Source organism: Bactrocera dorsalis, chromosome 3, assembly GCF_023373825.1.
Source record: "Bactrocera dorsalis isolate Fly_Bdor chromosome 3, ASM2337382v1, whole genome shotgun sequence".
In the NCBI taxonomy this organism is placed as follows: Eukaryota; Metazoa; Arthropoda; class Insecta; order Diptera; family Tephritidae; genus Bactrocera; species Bactrocera dorsalis.
In genome coordinates, this window is record NC_064305.1 from 9,261,149 (window position 1) to 9,283,033 (window position 21,885).

Below are 21,885 nucleotides of genomic sequence, written 5' to 3' on the forward strand. Positions count from 1 at the left end.
ATTTTGAGGACGCTAATTGCTATTATATGAGCTTTTTGGGGTTATGTCTGTCATGTAGTCGTCGAGGTCTGTTGGTATTAATCAGTTAAATTTATTATATATGATTATATTACCTTCCTTCAACCTCATATATGCACGAACATGGTGTTGTAATCTTTTATAACGGTTCTTACTTGTTATTTTTTCAACTTCAGCTCTCTGTAGCAATTACACGCCTTGCCTCTGGTAAACCGACTACATTTTCAACAATAAATAATTTCCAAATTTACAGTCAATGCAGATAGCACTATAACTCATACTTATTACGCAATTTAAGTAAAAAAATGCGAATTAAGAATTTGAGTTACTTGTAGTCGAAAGCAACAATGGCAAAGAGGAGTAAAAAATTCTTGATACGAAAAAATGCGTTTAATTTCCACACAAGTTGGCTGCCACATTTCGAAAATGAATATGTGCTGACTCACCTGAATATAACACACACACGCGCATATATGTATATTCACACATACAATCACATATAGTATGCTTTGCACTGCAGAAATCGGCACGAACGCCGGCAAGTGAAGTGTACGTGCTTAGACGATTGCTGGTTGAGGGTGCAAATCAAATAAATCATGGTCACTAGACATTTTTCATACTTTTCCGCAACGCACACACGCTTCCTGCACATATTTCTGTCATTGCTACTTCTCAAAGTCCTAAGGTGTTCTAATGAATTCGCAGTATACGCAAACACTTGCACACACATGCATGCATGTATATGTGACATGTGAAGGCTTAACTGTCTATCTTCAATGTTGGCGAGTGACACCGGCAATTCTTTTTGCTTGTGCATACCGCCGCTAGCTGTTTGTCTAGAAAAAGTTTAAACACTAGGGTGGTAATTAAGTTGAAAAATATTTTTAAAATTGAAAGAAAAAAATTTTTTTTTTGAAAATTGAAATTATTTTTTGTTAAAAAAAATGTTTAATCAATATTTTTTTTGTTTTTTTTATAAATTGAAAAAAATTATTTTTTATTGAAAATTTAAATTATTTTTTATTAAAAAAAAATTTTATTGAACATTTTTTTCTTTTAAATTGAGCACGTTTTTTTTTTAATTTAGTAAAAAATTTATTGAAAAAATTAATTTTCATTGAAAATTTAAATTATTTTTTATTAGAAAAAAAATTTATTGAATATTTTTTTTATTGAAAATATTTTTTTTTTTTTAATTTAAAATGATTTTTTTATAATTGAAAAAATAATTTTTTCGCATGTATTTAGTAAAAAGTAATCAAAAAATTTGTGTTTCAAATAAATGCTATTAAACGCGTACCAACGAGGTCAAGGTGCAAATAAATTAAATTTACTGTTATTTTAAACTTTGACCCCAACAGAACAAGCCTGAGATATATATATTTGCTTCCGTTGTCATCAGTTGTGGACATAATACTGTAAGGAATCATATCCTACGATTTTTAAGTACCACCCTAATGTAGTGAAATGCAACCCTGTATGTGTAAAAATGTGTTTGCGTTTTTTTTTCTTTCTATCTCCACCAATATACATATGTACGTAGCACTCATATCAACACTTACGATTCAAGTCAAGGGTAACGGTGCTGGTAATTGGCGTCGTCAAATTGTTGTTGGCCGCTTGACAGGTAAGCTGCATGTGTAGATTCTCACGTGTCAGTTTGCCCAGCGTCAGTATATTGCCGACACGCCGATCTGACAATGAATGCGAGGATTGGTCGATCTCTTTGTTGCCATTCCACCAGGTGACTCTCGGTTGCGGTCGTCCTGCAAATAAAGAAAAATGTTTGAAAACTCGATAAGTAAGTGACAGTGTGGGCGAAAAGCACTTGAAAGTTGTAGAAAAAATATATATTTATATACACACAAGCACATACATACATATGTATATAGCGCAATCAAGCGTAGAAGAAATGTGAAAAAATTGCAGTTATATAAATGAGTAGAGCAAATCAAAGGATTAAGTGTGCGAGTGTGAGGGCAGAGAGTAGGCGGGAAGTAGCGCTGAAAATGAGTGGCGCTGCTAGATATGGATGGGTTTGCGTTAGAAAATTAGTTGCCAATGGAGAGACATGAATGCGCACAGATTGTAGAGACAATGAAATGGGTGACTTGAATGGCGGGAGTTTGAAAGCTTAAGTGTTTTTCTTTCTTGCTTGCTTGCTGCTTTTGTTAGCATTCGTGCTCGTCATATTTGTACACACTGTGTGGACTTAAGTGGTGTGACTTGAGCGCTTAAGTCCAAAGGCTAGAGTAATGTGAGAAAGCAAACGAGTATATGACAACACAGCGAATAAATTTCGAGACGCAGTTGATGAAAGCCTGTGTAAGGAAGTTAGTTGTAGTAGAAAAATGTTGGGAATGCCTAGAAGTTAAGCTAAATTTATATAGAACATAGAACTACGCTGAGAAATGTATACATTTTTTAGGAAAGTCAAGATATAGTTATATTTCTATCACCGAAATTATTCATCAAAATTCATAAACTTGGCTTTCAAAGAAGATGTGTTGCCTACATCTAGGCGAATATCTAAAATGCTAAATTGTAGTATTTGGCTCTCAGAAAAGCATATAGCGTACAACTAGGAGAATATTGAAAATTCAAAGTGGGTGGTTTTCAAGAAAGATACATTGCCAACATTAAGGCAAAAAAAGAATGTTGCCTACATTTAGGCGAATATTTGAACTTGCTGTTAGATAGCGTGAATTTCATAGCTATCTTCAGTTTGCTGTTTCAATTATGGTTCTATTTTAAGAATTTATCGAAAAGCTTAAACTTTTAAGGCATAATTCCATTGACAGACCACGTCTGTAATCCACTTTGTGCTTTAGAGATTATTTATTTCCGCGAAAACTCAATTTTTATTGAGTTTAAATGTAATTTTGTTATATTTTTAGCTGCTCGGTGATACAGCTTTTCCTAAATATGTTTCCTTTAGAGGCTCTTTAGCTTTAAGCATATTATTTTTAGCGCCCTTCAGTATTTAGAATTTTATTTTTAGCTTTTTGACTTCAGAGTTGACTGTATTGCACACATTTTCTGCACTAAAGAATTTTACTTATTTTTATTTTCGCCTAATTTCTCAATTCCACTTCTAATGGTTATTAGTCTTGTCTATAGGGCATTAGGCTCAGTAAAAGTCTAAAGGAAGCGCTTGTAGCTGAAATGTTTTGGCTTGAATTGGCTTAAGACCAGCCTAAGGCCTCAGCACTTGTCTCTGCAATCGAAATTTGACGTCACTCAACACAAAGTTCGCTCTATAAATAATTTCAACTGCATATATATCTACTCAGTATACACGCATATAAACAACACACATCGAATTCTACAAACAAAAATATCTCCCAAATGCGCTTGTCTCCAAAAAATTTCGGCCAAATTAATGCGTTGCATTTGCAGGTAATAAATAATTCGCGAGTTGTTGCTGTCGCATATTAAAATGGCATTAAAGTTGCGCATACGCCACCGTACCCAGCCAAAACTCACGCTGTTTGTGCTTGGTGTGACTTTGAAAGCGAACTTCGTATATATTTTTCATAGTGTGCGTGTGTGTGGCAATGTGTTGTGTTAGATTAAGCGCCTTACTTGTGTTGAGAATTAATTTTATAATTGCCTAAGCGCGCGAGGGACATTCAAAGTGCCGCCCACAACTTTCTACATTTATTATATTTAATGTATAAAATTGTGTGCGAGGGACTCATACACTGGGGAATCAATTGGTGGTGTGTAAATATATACACATGTTACTCACACGCTGGGTGTCAGCGGGGTGCGGTGGGTTGTGGTATGGCTATACGAAAATGCATATCACGTGCTTGCCACATGTGGCTTTAATTATCGCACTTAAAAAATGGTATTAATAAAAATGCTGTTAATACTTCCTGTATGTGTATTTTGGTGATTAATTAGTTGGGGGAGTGTTTCTGCAGAAAGTTGTCGAGAAATGAGGGCATATGTGTTAATGTGAAAGGAAGGGAAATTTTAACAAAAATCGATAATTTTGGTCAAAAGTTGACAAATAAATACAAAAACATTAATTTTGCAAAGCGTAGTGCTACCTGGCACTTCTCTAAGTGTGATTTTCATTTCCACAAAGTCTAAAATAATCTTATAGTGACTTTCAGGCGAACAAACCACTTGAGTTTGTACTTTTTTCCCTCCCTCGACACCACCTTAGCTAATTTTATGAGCTATCATTGCTCATACTTTTAAGGAAATGAAACATTTGACAACCTGTTTATACCCTGCACTTTATTGCTCGCTTTGAAATTGCCTTTTATGGCTATCGAATAACGTGAACGCTTTGATGGAATAGCAAATGTAATTAATTACCAACAGATAAAAGTTCAAATGGATGCTTAATATGCAGCGCGTGTGGTGTCAGAAGTGTAGTATGTACTGACAATGCATTGAAATGTATTACTATGTAAGTACGCACAAGCCCTGTAGGAAAATTGATTGTGAATCTTTAATTTTTTGTTGGTTTTCGGTGCCACCAAAAGGCTATCGGATTTGCGAATGCTTGGGTATATGTTAATGGTTGCTGTTGTAGTAGCACAAAGCAATTGCTAAAAATATTTTTGGGACACGCTGCTAAAAAAGGCTTTTACCTACCGAATGCCCGAATGGGTCCACACCTTTGGCAGTCTGTTTGTATCTTAGTAGGTATTTTTGAGTATTAAACATCTGGCTTTTATAGTCGAGACGCTAAACTTCAGAAATTAACACTCAAACTATAATTTTTTCGCATTTAAGAGGATTTGTTGCCTACATTTAGGCGAATAATAAAAATTGAAAATCCATATAAATTTTATAACACAAAATTTAAAATCTTTATTGTAATCTAGTTGCGATCCCACCATATGAAAATTTATTAGTACTTTAAGGACTACCAATGCATTAAAATAAAATATACCAATAACCGACTTGCTAAATTTTTCGGAAATATACAAGAGGAAGCCTGATTTTTCGGTTTCATAAAAGCTGATATGTATGAAGTAGCGCAAAGCAAAAATATCTCTGGCGATTATTATATTCATCGATACCTAATTTAACCTTGGATCAATATCGTGTCAGAAGCAAAATACTAATGGCGCACTACTCACAGTGCTAACAGTAGTGCCTAGAAGAAGCATGCATGAAATGAAAATAAAAAATACCACAGATTTATGTACTCGGGTCCATAACACCAGTACCAGTCCGGATTCATGAAACTACTAGCTTTTAGCGAAATTCACATGGCCGGAAGGTTAGGTTGTCCTAACTGCACATTACTCATTCGACTGACTTGTTGAGCCTAAAGATTTTGGAGAACGCAACTTGTCAAAGTTACAGCGTGCAAGATGAGGATAAAACATCCAGATACTTGCTCCTTCTCTGTCAAACTTTCAGCAGATTAAGGTTTTACAAACAAGACGATGGCTGAGGTGACTCTTCTTCTTCCGTCTAAGCGGCTATTGCTAAGTTTACAGAAGACCACCAATCCAAGTGTAGCCAAGTCCTTCTCCACCTGATCTTTCCAACGGAAGGGAGTTCTTCCTCTGCTTCCTTCCGTCATATACTTTCAGCGAGCGCTGTAGTGCTTTCCTCGATTCGGACGACGTGGCCCAGCTAGTGTAGCCGCTGTCTCTTAATTCGCTAAACTCTGCCAATTTCATCGTATATTTCATACAGCTCATCGTTCCATCGACTGCGTTAAGAAAGATAGAAGGATGAAGCCGTGTAAACCAACTTATGCAACTAAGAAAAGTTCTCTGTGCGCCATTCATTTGGGTGTGGCCAGAAACGATTCTTTTGCATATGGCTCAAGCTGCTCACGACTTCCGGTCTTAGACCAATAATACTCTGGAAAGCTAAAAATTAGCTGTATGAAGGCAAGCTTAAGTGAAAAGAGGAAACACACATCCCCAAGGTTGTGCGCTGGGTTTGGGAACCGCCAATTAAAAAAAAAACACACCCAATAATAAAAGGGAGTATATTTTAGCAGGTTCAATTTATGGCCGGCTTTAAGCGCTTTGCACCTATATGGTAGTCTCTATGATCCACAAATAGATGTTCTGGGCAGTCTCTAACTAGGTCAGTAAGACTATTCGAGGCCAAATCTAGAAAATAGAAAATAATTGAGTTTTGCACTGCGACCTATGGTCTATTGTGTCCTCGGCTTAACCTAACCTAAGTTCTCGGTTAATCGTGCTATATTCGTCGTATGAAACCAATTTAAGCACGAGAAATTTCAATTGCTGACTAACAGGAAGAGTGCCATCCTGAAAAAGTGCAAGGCACCCAATATAAGGTCCACTAGTTTGGACAATAATACAAAAAATGATGGAGGAAGGAGGGGAGATATGCTAACATTATCTGGAGTGGACTTAAATTATTATTGAAGAATACTATTATTATCTGCTGGATCAGGTTAGCAGTGAACAATATGGAAATATGGAAAATATATGGAAAGCGCACAGTTGCCAAGCGCTCATCAGACGTCACAATGGTGGCTTTGCCATTTCCTTCATCATGTTATTAATAAAATAATGGTTAGGTTGACAGGTGACTACCTGAACACGCGTCTTTTCTGCATACAATATACATACATACATATATATGCGACTACATTTTCTTTTAGAAAAATTTTTGTGAAACAGATACCTTTAGACAAGCAAATGAAGAGCACACGCATAAAATATGTTTATTTATAATGCTAAATATTATTTTCTTAGCTACATATGTATTACATATGAGTAACTGCGCTTATTGTGGCGTCATAAACACAAATTGACATTGCCACCGATACGGTTGTGCTTGTTATGCCATATTATTCTAGCTCACCATTATAAACATCACCGTCATACCCATCATACCCATCAGCATTGTCATCATAATCATCAGCAGCGCGCTGCTATCGCTGTGCACACTTCACTGGCTGCCATTGTAGCAATGCGTCTGTTGCCTTACCGACTTTTGTCGCCACCCGCCAATATTGTATGCGATTTGCCGCACTCTCCCCCACTCTGCTTCACACATTTCGCATTTTTTCTAATTATTCAATTCTTTCCCAACCCGCTCACGCTCTTAGAGTAAATTGGCAACTGGGTCGCCGCCACGCTGTTTCCGCGTCGCCGTGTCTGTCGATTTGTTTTGCGCGGTGGTGCCCACCCGCCGTTAATTCCTGCTTTCGTTTTCTTTTTTTGTTTCGCTTTCTTGTCTTTTTTGCTTTATTTTGCTTTTTCGATATTTTTGCGCTCTTGTCTTTTTTTTTGTTTTTTTTTGCTTTTTCGACTTTTTTTTTTTGCTTTGTTTTGCTTCTTTTGATTTTTTTGTTTTGTTTTCTTTCTTCTTTTTTTTCTGGCTGCTCTCCGCGCTTATTGATGTTATGCCATTGCTGCATATCCTGGGCTTCGTGCTTCGAGTGTTTCGCATGAGTGTACCACTCCACTTATGCGTTTCAAGTGTGTGGCACACTGTGTGCGGTGGCATCTTGACATTAGCTTTTTCTTAATATTTCATTTTCTTTCCGCCCCCCGCATCGCTGCTCTGCGCTCTCATCAGCATTAAAGCATTACACTCCTTTTATGCGAGTCAATTTTTCTCCATTGCCATACCAACGGGATTTTGAACATACTTACAGGAGTGGATAGATACACATATACACGTATATGTATTAGTGTGGGTCAAAAAAAATGTTTTTTCTCTTCATTTTGCACTTTTCAGGCAATTGTAAAATTAATAATAAAATTTTTTCCTTCGTTAAATTAATCGAATTTTAACCGTAAATATCTTTTAACGGTTAGGTTTACGAAAAATTTCTTTTAGGCCTCTTTTGAAGCGCAATCAATTTCCTACAAAATACCTTTAACGAAATATTTTTGCAAGCAATTGACAGCGAGATATGAATTTTTCTTTCTGATAATAAGAAAACTATAGCAAACTTTAAGGCGGAGGACCTTCCCCTTACAATTAAGAGCTTATACTTGCAGAGCCTTTCCTAGTGATGTCAATCAAGCATTTTTCCTAATATCAACCGAAAAATAAATTTAATTGTTTTTGACCTACCCTAATACAATATATGGTGTATACTCACACAAACACTTAGAACAACAAATAGCTGCACATCTTCACATTGAATTCGTGCTTTCTTCTCCATTTCAGTACATAAATTCTTATAAATCTAAATATGTATAGATGTATGTATGTATTATATATATATATACATAAATATATGTTTGTCTTCCTTCGTGCCTGTTGTCCTGTATGCGAGCTTATAATGACAGCTTGCGGCAATCAGCATAATGATGAGTGAACGTCTGCATAAATTATTCGCTTCATATTCATTTCTTTGGCTTCCCACGCAGTGTTGTTTTCTTAATTTTCCTGCTAAGTATTTCGTATTTCGCAAGAATCATGCATTTCCATATACCATATGCGTATGTGCGTAGATAAATAGCAAAATTACTTTTTGGATACTAAGTATTTCCATGAAATAAGCGCGCATAACAAATGCTTGGGCATAAGCAGAAGTATCACTTAGCTTTCAGTCTAATTACTGGTGCTTGTGGGGGGTGTGGCGACATCACTCGGAGTATACTCCACCCCTCCTATATTGTATGGTGTGCCACAAAAGCATGTTTGATGTTATGGCAGTAACAAAAGCTGCTGTTTCCGTTAGTTGATTGGTTAAATAAACAGCTCAGCAGTTTTTGGTGGAACTTTCCTAGAGCTCTGTACGAAATACTGGATTCCGCTCTACGGCAGATGGTCGTTTTATGAACTGTCTTTCCCTCACTTGGTGATACATTTCAAATATTTACACTATATACCGGGAACTTGAGTAGATATACTGATATATGTAAGTACATATGGATTCAGCAGATTAGAGTGAAAAACTTCGTCTATTTATGGATCGTGAAGTAAATTTTGTTCTAACAAGAAAAGACATAAATTACCATGCATCGAAGTTCGAAACCCTTCAAATATATATGTCGAGGATTCCATTAAAAAAAAACTATTTATCTTCACTTAGTTTGTATGACAACTATATATATATCCGATCTGACAAATTTTTCCGGATATTGTGTTTTGGTCTTGAACAAGCCAGGTTTCTTGAAGAAAGTCTTGTCAAATAAAAATGTTTTCCTTACAAGCACTTGATTCCAATAGTTCAGTTTGTATGGCAGCTGCACTCGCCATGCAAACCTTGCCACTATACTTTCTTCACCGAAGCTGAGAAACTGGTTCGCAACAACAAGTGTTCTAAGGAACTTTACTACTGTCGTCCTCAAACTGGTCGATCTCTTAGATTGACATAGTTCTCTTCGAACCATCTTCGGCCTACTCATTAATTCGATTAAATACATTACAGCCATCTAAGCGATTCTTAGCTACACTTTGTATATAATGAGAATACTACAAGCAATCCACATGTATTAAATGTTAGAGAAAGACTGGCTGTCAAGTCCACGGAATCCATGTTAAAGGTACGAACTAAACAGAATATAAATTTTTATTAGCACTCCAGAAGGAGCTATCTTAGTATTGAATATAGACACAGACTCGTAGTCATTCCTTGAGTTTCTTGGTGGCACGGCCTTGTTGTTATGCACTATTCAGTACAGGGTCAGTCACCATCAGGTCGCGACAATATCTTTATCAGAGTGCTGTCCACTATTCAAAGGCGACTACGTCGAAGATGGTTGTTCACCAGTTGAAAATATGAGCGCCCTTTGTTCAGTGCGAAAGTGAAGGTACCAAGGGACTTCACCATAATAAAAGGGCAGGACACTGCGATTGACCCGGAAATGGAATGATATGATCAAAACCTTCTATAGACGTCACTCTAACATCCACCGCACATTTTTTCATAAAATAGTGATTACCAAAGATGATTTATAGAGCTTTTATTTGTCGATTATTCGACAGAGCCGGAATTTCTTCTTGAAATTTTTTTCTGTAGCAGATTTCTTATAGATTCAATACCTTGTGCATCGTTGGTTAATTCTTCATAATTCCATACCCTTAATGTTAACATGTCTAGTTGTATAAAAGTTGCACTTACCGCCAACCGCCACACAGGTTATATTGATGACTGCACCCTCATTGTAGGGACCCAATTTGTAGTCCTTTATCGTCGCACCTTTACTGTCTAAGATGATTATTGACTCGGGTGGTGCTGTAAAATAGAAAATGATAATAAAATGTTAATATATTTAGTTTAATGTAGTCTAAAATTGAATATATAGATCTCAAGCACACAAGACGGTCAAAATTATAGATATGCTAGAATCCTTTGTAGGATATATTTTCTAATATGAACTCTGAAAATTTGGTTTGAGTGTAATAACTTCGTTGTGAGATCTAGCTCTCAATACAAATGTGTCAATTATTGCTAGTGGCGGCGCCGAGCTGCTCAAATTACCACTGGAACTAGTAAAGCTGGTATTTCATGCAACCTTATCTTCAAATCGCTGCCATTATGAGGATGGTGGAATGTCAGTAGCTTGTCTTAGGGAATAATTTATATAACCTTAAGGTTAATAACAGCAAATGACCTGACAACACTCAATATATCTTCCAGTTTTGGAGTCGTTTAGCTAAACTAAGGCGCTCTTTCAAATGAGTTGTGGTGGCGATAAATTTTAAAGTTTCTAAATCTAATATTTGGAGTCACAACTTTCATTAGATGACCATTTTGCAAAATTAGAAAGGTTATCTTTAAATAAGGCTTTCGGTCTCGACCAACATTACTTTTGAAAAGTTCGTCGGTAGATCTACATATAAGGGACCATGAGTGTCATTGAACAACTTAGTGATGAGCTTTGGACTGCGCTGAGCCAGTAGCCGGGTTTTTGCGAGACTTTAGTGGCTAAACTGGCTGTCTGCTGCTGGATGATGGTATATATAACGATGCACATTTTGAAGGCTTTAGTGAGATACTTGCCTACATGTAAATTTAGTTTGGATTGAGGGGATTTTCTTAATCAAAATTGAGGGAATTGTTGAAAGAAGCAAAGATGTGTCACTCCTTTTACCCTGAATTAAGTATATTAAGTCACCCAGGAAATTTGTAACAAACCAAAACATAGAAGACTCTATAAAGTGACGGGTGATCCAAGTCCTCTTTTCAATAGCCATTTCTTAGCAGCTCACGCTTGAGTCGTGTCTGAAGGAATAGCAATAAACTCCACGCTATAAATGTCAGCAGCGGAAAGAGTTTGTCAACTCATTCTGTGCGTTATCCGCTTTCAGTGAAAACTTTTCTAAACACAGCTTATTAGCTAATATACCTTACATACATATCTTACAACAATATAACAGTGATAAACATTCATAGATATATTATATTTGTAAGAATGCGGTTTTGTAGCTTATTCTTTAAAAATTCCACGTCAAAATCAGCAAATTAAAAGTGAAAGAAAATAAACAAAATGCTGGAAATGCTGCTTTTCACTTGCTGTCAGATTTGTTTCATTACACGTATTTAATTGTGTATACACTTGTGTATATATGTATTTGTATGTAACGGGTGATTTTTTTGAGGTTAGGATTTTCATGCATTAGTATTTGACAGATCACGTGGGATTTCAGACATGGTGTCAAAGAGAAAGATGCTCAGTATGCTTTGACATTTCATCATGAATAGACTTACTAACGAGCAACGCTTGCAAATCATTGAATTTTATTACCAAAATCAGTGTTCGGTTCTTTTCTTTTTTATCGACAAATTTTGTTCAGCGATGAGGCTCATTTCTGGTTGAATGGCTACGTAAATAAGCAAAATTGCCGCATTTGGGGTGAAGAGCAACCAGAAGCCGTTCAAGAACTGCCCATGCATCCCGAAAAATGCACTGTTTGGTGTGGTTTGTACGCTGGTGGAATCATTGGACCGTATTTTTTCAAAGATGCTGTTGGACGCAACGTTACGGTGAATGGCGATCGCTATCGTTCGATGCTAAAAAACTTTTTGTTGCCAAAAATGGAAGAACTGAACTTGGTTGACATGTGGTTTCAACAAGATGGCGCTACATGCCACACAGCTCGCGATTCTATGGCCATTTTGAGGGAAAACTTCGGACAACAATTCATCTCAAGAAATGGACCCGTAAGTTGGCCACCAAGATCATGCGATTTAACGCCTTTAGACTATTTTTTGTGGGGCTACGTCAAGTCTAAAGTCTACAGAAATAAGCCAGCAACTATTCCAGCTTTGGAAGACAACATTTCCGAAGAAATTCGGGCTATTCCGGCCGAAATGCTCGAAAAAGTTGCCCAAAATTGGACTTTCCGAATGGACCACCTAAGACGCAGCCGCGGTCAACATTTAAATAAAATTATCTTCAAAAAGTAAATGTCATGAACCAATCTAACGTTTCAAATAAAGAACCGATGAGATTTTGCAAATTTTATGCGTTTTTTTTTTTTTAAAAGTTATCAAGCTCTTAAAAAATCACCCTTTATATATGCTGTTGTTATATCATGCTGCTTCGGCGGCTTTCATTAAACGCATTGCATGTCGACGTCTCAACGCCATCAAGCGATGTCTTTCAACCGACGCCAGCTAAGTAAGCTGCATGTCAGTCAACCAGTCAGTTTGTTAGAGCAAACAGCACGCACACACAAACAAACCCATGCATACATATATGCATGTATGCGTATGTATTGCAAATAAATAAATAGTAGCGATTGTACGAACGCCCACAAGCGCCGGCGAGCATGTGGCAAGATCAAGCGTAGGAATTTTATTAAAAAATACTCATACGTCGTGGCGCATGGCATGCCATCATCAACGCATGGCATGCCATACATTCGGGAATTGCACAAACTCACACACGCATAACATATGTAAGCGTATGTGTTTACTTTGATTGCGTTGTTCCTCTATGTATGTATCCTATGTACTGCTGCTTAAGTGACTCTGTATGTATGTATGCGTGTGCGTTGGTATTTGTTGACAACTTTTGCTGTGCAGTATTATTAAACAGTGTTGATTTTTCCTCACTGTCATGGGAAATGCAGCAAGACAGCAATAAAATGCTGTAGCAAGTGCTGATATGTGGCGAGTGGGGTTGTGTAGTCAATGTGCTCTATATGTTTGAGTTGTGTGGCATAATGGCAGATTTTTTGTTTAGTTATAGTGATTTTTCACAATTTCATTTTTTCTATATTTTTTGCCATTTTTTTTTTTTTGCAACTTGGCAACTCACATAATTGCACAGCAACGCTGCGCAAGCTCGCTTTGTAGTTGTATCGGATTTCATTGGAGAGCAGATGGGAAATTTGTGGAATGTTTGGAGTTAAAAAACTTGGAAAAAATTAAAAAAAAATATAAAAACTGGAAATAAAAATTAACAAAAAAAAAGTTATAAAATACAAATTTAATCATGAACTAAACATAAATTTCAATTAAATTGAATAAACCTATATTAAAAAAGAAATCTAAGATTAAATAGTTCAAAAAAATTTTAAAATTAATAATAAATTATTTAAAATTCCATAAAAAAATAATAATAATATATTTATAGCGTTAAAAAAATTAAATATTAAAAAAAAACCGTTAAGGCCTACATTATACCTAGTTTCTATTGATGAGAGGCGTTTTATTTGAAAAATTATTAAAAAGCCAAAATATTGTTAAAATTTAAAAATAAAAAGAAATTTAAAAAAATTTGAATTTACGAAAAATTTAAAATTATTTGAAAATAATATCTACATTACATTTCACGAATGTTTAAAAGTTCTTAATTCTAAAATATATTAAATTTTATTAAAAAAATGAGACAAATAAACCAAAATAAAAAATTATCCTTAAAGATTAAATTCTACTTTGAGAAATTATGTTTAAAAAATTTCAAAAAATACTTTTAAATTTTGAAAAAAATATAACAAATATAAAATTAAAGTGAAAAAAAATAAATATATTTAAAAAGTAAAAAATTAAAGTATATTGAAAAAAAAATTAATAAAAATTTTAAACAAATTAAGAAAAATTATAAAAAAACTTAAAATTGTAGTAATACAAACTTATATATAATATATATATAACTTTTTAAAACTAAAAAAAATAAAAAAAATTTTTATTAATAATAATTTAAGAAAAAAATAAATCAAATAAAGTACTCAAAATTAAAAAATTAACTCAAAGTACTAAAAAATCAAACGTTAAAAGAAAAGAAATTAAAAAAATTTTCATCACTTGTCTTCTCACAGTAGCTCTATTTGAAAAATTAAAAAAAAAAGTTGAAAACATTAAAAAAAATGTTGAAAATTAAAAAAAAAAGAATTTGAAAAAATTAAAAAAGTTTTAAATTAAAAATAAATATAAAAAAAATTAAAAAAAAAATTTGAAAAATTTAAAAAAAAATTTTTAAAAAATTAAAAAAAAGTTTTACAGTAGAATTTAAAAAAAAATTTCGAAAAATTATAAAAAAACATTAAAAGGTTGGAAAATTAAAAAAAAAAATTGAAAAAATTAAAAAAAGTTTTTAATTAAAAAAAAAAATTAAATAAAAAAAATTGTAATTTTAAAAATTTAAAAAAAAAATTGTAAAAACATTTTAAATATGAAGAAAATTAAAAAATTAAATTAAATAGAAATTAAATAAAATTTAAATGTATTTTAAAATAATTAATAAATATTAATCAAATTACAACACAGTACAGTTACAAAAAAATTAAAAGATAAATTTGTAATTATATGCAATAATAAAATTAGAAATTAAGAGCACTTTAATTTAAAAATCTTTTAGTAATTGTGCAGTTCATACTAACCAAATTGTATGCCAAAATTCAGCACTCGAGTGTAATTATGTGTATAAATTGCTCACAATGGTAAGAAATTAAATAATCTTCAAAGAATTTAAAGTTTCTAAGACTTGCTTTTTGTAACTGCGAAGCTCCTTTCCGGTGGTTGTTGTTATTGTTCTAAATATAGACCAACACTCGCTCGATACGCTGGCCGTGCACACAACGCGCAACTTGCTCTTGGCGCACTCAGCCTTGACACTTTTGCTGTTTCTGGTTTATGTACTTACTAACTAGTTCTAGTTTACTTTAAGGTCGGCGTAATGTTTTTGTTGTTGTGGAATTATTTCTTCAGGAAAGTGTAACACCATAACAGTGCTAGTTAGCTACATATGTACTGATTGGTGTATACGAATTGAAATAAGCAAATAAATGCCAGTGTTGTTTAGGAGAACTATTTTAAAAACGGATTTTAAAAATAAAAAAATATATATGGCAACTCTGTTTAAGATTTTTCTTTTTCTATTACTTATTCTTGATCATGACGTAAATATTTAATAGCTGAAAAGAAATAAAAGTTTAAATTTCAAATTATAAAGCATTTTTTCCATAAAAAATTTAGAAAATATGGCAACCTATAAATGAAAAAATATTAAATATTTTTTTTTTTTGATTTTTTTTAACTTGACTAAGATAAGAAAAAAGTAAAAAATTTAAAATAAAATTAAATGATGATGTGTAAGAATTTCCTTTTACAGTTGCCATTACTGGCTCATTTGGTAAAAATTTTATGGGTCAAATAAAGAAAAACAGTACAACATTCACATTTAACAACTTTTTCTGTTCCAACAAATTTAGAAATTATGGCAACCCGTATATCAGAAAAATATTTTTTTAATAAAACAGTTTTTAATAAGCTTTTGATTTAACTTGATTAATCAAATTTTTATAATAACAATAAATACCAAATATCTAAAATACTTTATGGCAACTCTGATTGGGCATTATAGTGTACAAATGTCCGCCACATTTATTAAATAATAATCAGTTAATAAGTCAAAATAATGTACTGCCGCAGATTTCAAAGCTTTTACATATACAAAAGCGTGTAATTTCAAATTTTATTCATATAAATTTTTTTGAAGTTGCCACCTTTTTAGGTTAAAAAAAAATATTTGAAATTAATGATGAGTTTTTCTTTCTTTTGAGCTATTGTTACCACATGATCCAGAATTAGTAATAAGACAAAATTACTTTTCAGCAGAGTTGCCAATTTTTTATATTGTTTTTAAATATACAAAATAAATTTTAAATTTTTGAATTATAAATTTTTATTTTTTTTTTTTTGAAAAATTTTATAAATTTTTGCTAATTTGTTTGAAACGTTTCATATAATTTTTGTACAGTTGGCAACCCATAAGCATGAAAAAATAAATATTTTCATTATCAGCGCACATTGAGTGAGTCTGTTTTTCTATATCCAACCAACTTTAGTAGACTCTCCTGTTATCCCCGCTCTCACACTGTTCTTAGTGTGAATCTTAAACTTTATATAAAGCTTTTTAATGTGGCACACTACCATATTACCAAAGGTTACGCAATCAGTCGCCACAAGCTTTCATTTCCGTTACGCTGAACGGTCTGCTGCCTAGTCCAACTTCTCCACTATTTTCCGAGCTGCACACTGCCAACTGTTGTTTAGTTTGTCTTCCGCAGTAGTTGGCAGCACTTTCACCAGCTCAACTAACCAAAACAAATTTCACTCAAAACTTTCTACTGTTTCGCTAAATTTATAAGGAAGTGCAGGTAGCAAAACGAAAAAAACTGAAAAATAAATGCCGCAGCAGCTTCGAGTCTTCTAGGTTCGCTATCCTTGAAAGTCAGCACAAAAGTTGGTTCTTATTTAGGTGAAATGAAAAGTGGAAAATGTTCATGCCACACACACACCGCAGCTTGTACTGTTTATCTACAGCAAACGAGTTGAAATCATGCACATATGTATACTAATGTTCGTTTTATATAACATATGCATACATATGTATGTATGTATTTGTATGTGTGCATTAAATCTTCATCTTCCACATATTTTGACCTATAAAAGTTTACTTTGCTACCTTTGTGACCACTAAAAGCAGCTTGTTAGTCGCTTTGTGTCATGTATTTATTAAAATTTATTTTTACCGTTATACCGGTGAATTTATTTCGGCACAGCACCGAGATGAAACGAAAGTGTATTGAAGTGAAATGAGTTTTTTACGCTTAAATTGTGTGCGTAATTTGGTGAAATATTAAACTTTTTGATCTAGCATTTATTGCCTTGACGATGAGCATTTGTGGTTGGTGACTAGTTTGTGAGCAATTTGCAATGATTTTACAGTGCAGACATAAACGAGCATTGTTGGGTAAATATTTTTCAATTTTAGTTGCATTAAAAATGAAGTTTTTTGAGTTTTCAGTCGTAAATATTTATTTTAGTTGTTTATATACATACATAGGTGGCAACATTATTTGGAAATAAATGAACCTGTAGCCTAACCAAAAAAAAAAAATTGATACTCATACTGTGGTATTTCTCTTATCTGATCAATTTCATATAATAAAAATTTTAAACAGGTGGCAACCTTTTTATCAAAAAATTTAAAATTATTTTTAACAATTAAGTAGCAACCCTTCTTAAAAATAAATTTATAGGGTTTGCAGATAAATTAGTTTGATCCCCATATTGTTGTAGTTTTCGTATTCGAACAATTGTACATACATACATATGTAAATATTTCGTGCTTTTAGGCAGGTGGCAACCATCTTTATAAAATATTTATAACAGTGTGCAGCTGCAATGTTTTCTGCTTGACATAATTATGATGATATTAAATTTATTTAACGAAATTGTTTATAATAAATAATTCAGATAGGTGGCAACCTTTAATAAAAAAAAATGAATGCAAGCCCTTTCAAACCACATTTGTTTGATATCCATATTGTAGTAGTTCTTTCAATTTATTAATTGTATATATTTTGTGTATTTTAAACAGGTGGCAACCATGTTTATAAATATGTTTTCAATAATACGCTATTTTACACTTGGTTAGTTCGTAGTCGTTTTTACGAGTATATTCTTGTTTTGCACTATTTTTAGTTAGAATTTTTCAAACGGGTGGCAACGCTTCAGTGTTTTTATTTATATCCTCCCTGAAGCTTTTCCTTCACGGTTATATTCAAGCTAGCCGGTCATGATAAAGCAATTACAACTTTCATATCCCGTCTAATTTCACAACGGTTAAGTAGTGTTTAGTCAAATCACGTCCGCAATAAAGCAGAGAGAACTAATTATAGTTTGTCGATAAGTGATAGCAAACACAATCGTTTCAATAAAATTCTCGGAAAATTTTTTAATGAAATCGCTTAATTTATCACCTCACTGAACTATACATGTTGATTAATCGATTTATTATCGATAATCCGATTTACTCCACCTATTAATCGATAATTCAAAAAATTCGATTAATTTCAATTAATTGATTTCTTACACAATATTAATTTTAAAGCTGATATTTAAACAAAAAAGGTATGAATTAGAAAAAAACCTCTAAAAGTTATGAGAATTATTAAAAAATCGATAAATCGGATAAAAAACTTCTTTAATTGACAATTTAGAAATTTGATAGAATTTATTCAATTAAAACAATAGTTTTACCAAATAGAAAATTAGTCTTAGTAGTCGAAAACTCATAATTATCGACTACTGAAGCAGAAATGTCGATCGATAAAATATTGATAACTCAAAATAATATATTAATAATTAAAGTAACAAGTTTTAATATTTTTTAAAATCTATTTTTTCTGAAAAAAGTTATCGATAACTCCAACATTGTTAATTAATCGATAATAACAAAATACTATAACTTTCATAGTACTCATTTAACGTTTAATCAATTCAAGCTGCCAAACCTACGTGCACCGCTTGGTCATTAACCCGTAATTCACTGCAACTTGAAAGCACTCTCTTAATTTACTCTCAAATTTCTAATGCCAAACATTTTTACTGCCCAGCACACTACAAGTCGTAACTGTATAAAACTTTTCACTTTTACGACTACTTACGACTTCACTGCAGTTTTTACGGCTAACGAAGCACGGCAACGATATTAAATTCGAAAATTTTAAATAATTGCAAACACACACGCCGCTATGCGTTTGAGAGCACTCCCTGGAAGCTACTGGCGCATCGAGGTACCTAACTAAATTAAATAATGAGAGGAGACTGAAAACTAAAATTACAACAACACAGCAAATATTGCGTTGATTGTAGACAAAACTTAATTTAATTTGCCAATAAAGTTTACGTAGTGTCCTCAATGCGCTCACACACACACTACTCAAGTAAATATAATATAATAGATTACAAAAACAACAGCAGCAATACTTACTTATGACAGTTAAATTCACTTTCGAGTTGCGCGTCGGACTCTTTTGAAAGTCAACACGGCAACGATACTCGCCCGTATCCTCTTGTCGTGTCTTCTTAATTGCCAGCGTCCCCGAACGTCCCTCGACGGAGAAGGACAAGCGATCGCGATACGATTCATCGGACCAGTGTGTGCCATCTGCAAAGTCTGAGTCGCGCGTATCGACGCTGAAAATGAAAGAAGAAAAAGAAAAAAAAACGAAGCAGTTAAAAAGTGTCGAAGAAGGAGAAGCATAAGCATACAAAGGGGAATTTTATAAAAATTTCGAACTAATAAAAGTTCAAGTAATATAATACGCGGATTGGTGGATACCAAAGGACATTAAATAACGGAGTTGGAGCTGTAGCGCGGAAGAAACGAAACTACTTTTAACCGTTAGTTCTTGTCATTTTATGAGAAGCAGTTATGTGGAGCAGCGATTGCTGGAGTACTGGATAGGAAGTTTTCAGCAGACCTTCACTGCTTTGTGCTACTTACTTCGAGAGAAGTTTGGGTACCGACCAGCGTTGATTAGTGCGCTGACGTGCTCGAGTGTCAAACACTGCTTGATGCCGAGCGAAATTGTCGCAGTCCGGCGCTGACACAAACTGTCTTCCCGCAACGAGAAGACTAAAAAGCTAACGAACTTTTACTTTAAATCAATTAAAATGCCAAGCAGCTTAATTGGAATTCATCGGCAGAGGCGAGAGCGAAGTGCAGAGTGTACGTGAAAGAGAGCGCGCAAGCAAGCAAGCGTGTGCGAGCACGCGTACGGAATAGTTTCGCAGCTCATTAGAGGGTGACGTCCGTCTGCTACTGTGCTACCGACTACCGACCCTCTGACAATGATAATGAAGGACGCAATTGTGGGAGGAACGCTTGAGCGGAGTATGCGCGCGAGGGGAGCAAAAGTCAAAGACACCAGGCGGTAGGCAGCTGGGATGAGTTCACAGACTACAATGTGCCAAAGTTTTTGACAAAGTGACAACTTGTGAAGCAGCGAAATGGGGCGTTTTATTGTTATAGTTGGCAACGCTGGCGGGCCAATAACGCCAGCGGGTGTGTTTTTGTTTTTTTGCTCTTTGTTTTTCTGCTTTTTGGTATGCAAAGTGACAATGGCGGTTAAGTTTTGTGATGAGATGACGAAATGTTAAATTCCAAAGTGACTTACGTTCGCACTTCCACACACACAAATATACCGTTAAAGGCTATGTCTGGCGTATAATAATGAGCGCTCAGATATAGTTAGCAGTAAATTAACGCAAGTCTAAGTGAAGGTGGTGGGGAAGCGCATAAGAGGTCGTGGATTGGCAAGTGATACTCGTCTAACAACAAAGTGACACTTCATTACACACTGTGGTATTTTGAAGCAGTAATTAAGCTGTACTCAAATGGAAGTAAATGGGTGAAGTGTTGGCGTAGAAGCCTCAAGAATTTTTTTGTCCTTCTAAATAACTGTAAAATCTGTGCGGGTTGTCAATGGCGCTGTTAGCTTTGTCATTCAGTTAGATTTCTACTATTAGTGGTTTTTTTAAGAATTCTCTCAGACTTTGACGATTGCTATACTATATGAAAACGTATAATCAGAAAGGGTGGAAGATAGAGTTTATTTTGTCTTCAACAAGCTGCGTCTGCCTCAGAGAAGTTTGAGCAGATTTGGAACCTTTAGAATAAGGCAGATAAATAAAGTGTATATAGGCAAAGCAAAGTGGTCACTTCAATAAAACTACCCGCAGGTGCCAATGTATCACTGATGATACACGCCGAGGCCGAAGCTCAATATGTATTGTTTTGCTTGGCATCTGGAAGAAGATTTTTGGTGTTATCACCGGTGATACACTGGCAGCCAAAGTGTTAAGGCAATAGAGTCTTTTAGAAGCCTCATAGAACAGAAAAGGTTTATAGTCCTGGGTCTCTTGTTGGTTTTTAAGTCCGTTTTGGCAATCAGAATGTATAGAAAAATGCGTAGAGGTTGCTAATCTTCTTTCATTTCCGGTTGACAGAAATTCTCTTAGCTATGTCCTCCTCCCGAATATTGACTGGGCAATAGCTCTGTTGTCACCTTTACAGGTTGGCATAGCTCCTAGAGTAAGTCTTGTTAGTACGAGCCGGTGGCTTCTAGCTAAGGTAGAGGTATGCATCTATCCTCCTGGTAACTTGCTTTGTATATGACACTGAGGAAGTGTATGTCTACTTCTGCATTGCTAATGAGGAACCTGACTATAGGTTTAAACGCTCAGCCCAAACGATGATGGGTGAGGTGGCTGCTAACACAGCCAGTTTACTTGCTGTTTCGGCAGTTGAGGTCAGAGAGGTGTGGCCTCTGCTGTGAAGGGAGCAGCTCACTGCATTTGTAGTGCTACAGCCAAAAACACTTTGTAAAGTAGAGGTGCTACAGTCCATGAAGACTCAGACCTCAAAAGCATTGAAAGCGTCAACTCCACAGTACAGATAAAGATATGCTTTACTATTCGGGAATGCCAAAGATACAATGTCGGCAATAAAGCTTAGGCCGAGTACAAAACCGATTAAAGAAGGGTTGAAAATTCACAAAACACTTAGCTTCAAGTCCAACCCGACGAACGGGGAAGACGAAAGGTTGGTTTGGGTAAAAAAGAACGTCGAACGTGGTATGACTAGTGGGGCCGGTTAAACGACTGAGTAACCAGGACGACGCTGTATAGTAAAGACA

The 21,885-nt window shown here is 34.5% G+C and overlaps 1 protein-coding gene across 7 annotated transcripts in view; it reads right to left on the minus strand.

The window, feature by feature from the left end:
- The window catches only part of LOC105226929 (neural cell adhesion molecule 2), a 263,927-nt gene that overhangs the window by 73,535 nt on the left and 168,507 nt on the right, over positions 1–21,885 (minus strand). For all 7 annotated transcript variants that reach the window (XM_049453359.1, XM_049453357.1, XM_049453362.1 and 4 more), the window contains 3 exons: positions 19,176–19,381; positions 10,067–10,180; positions 1,581–1,784 (listed from right to left, as the gene is read on the minus strand). In XM_049453359.1, coding sequence (XP_049309316.1) covers positions 1,581–1,784; positions 10,067–10,180; positions 19,176–19,381 — 524 coding nt within the window. The remainder of the gene's footprint in view (positions 1–1,580; positions 1,785–10,066; positions 10,181–19,175; positions 19,382–21,885) is intronic.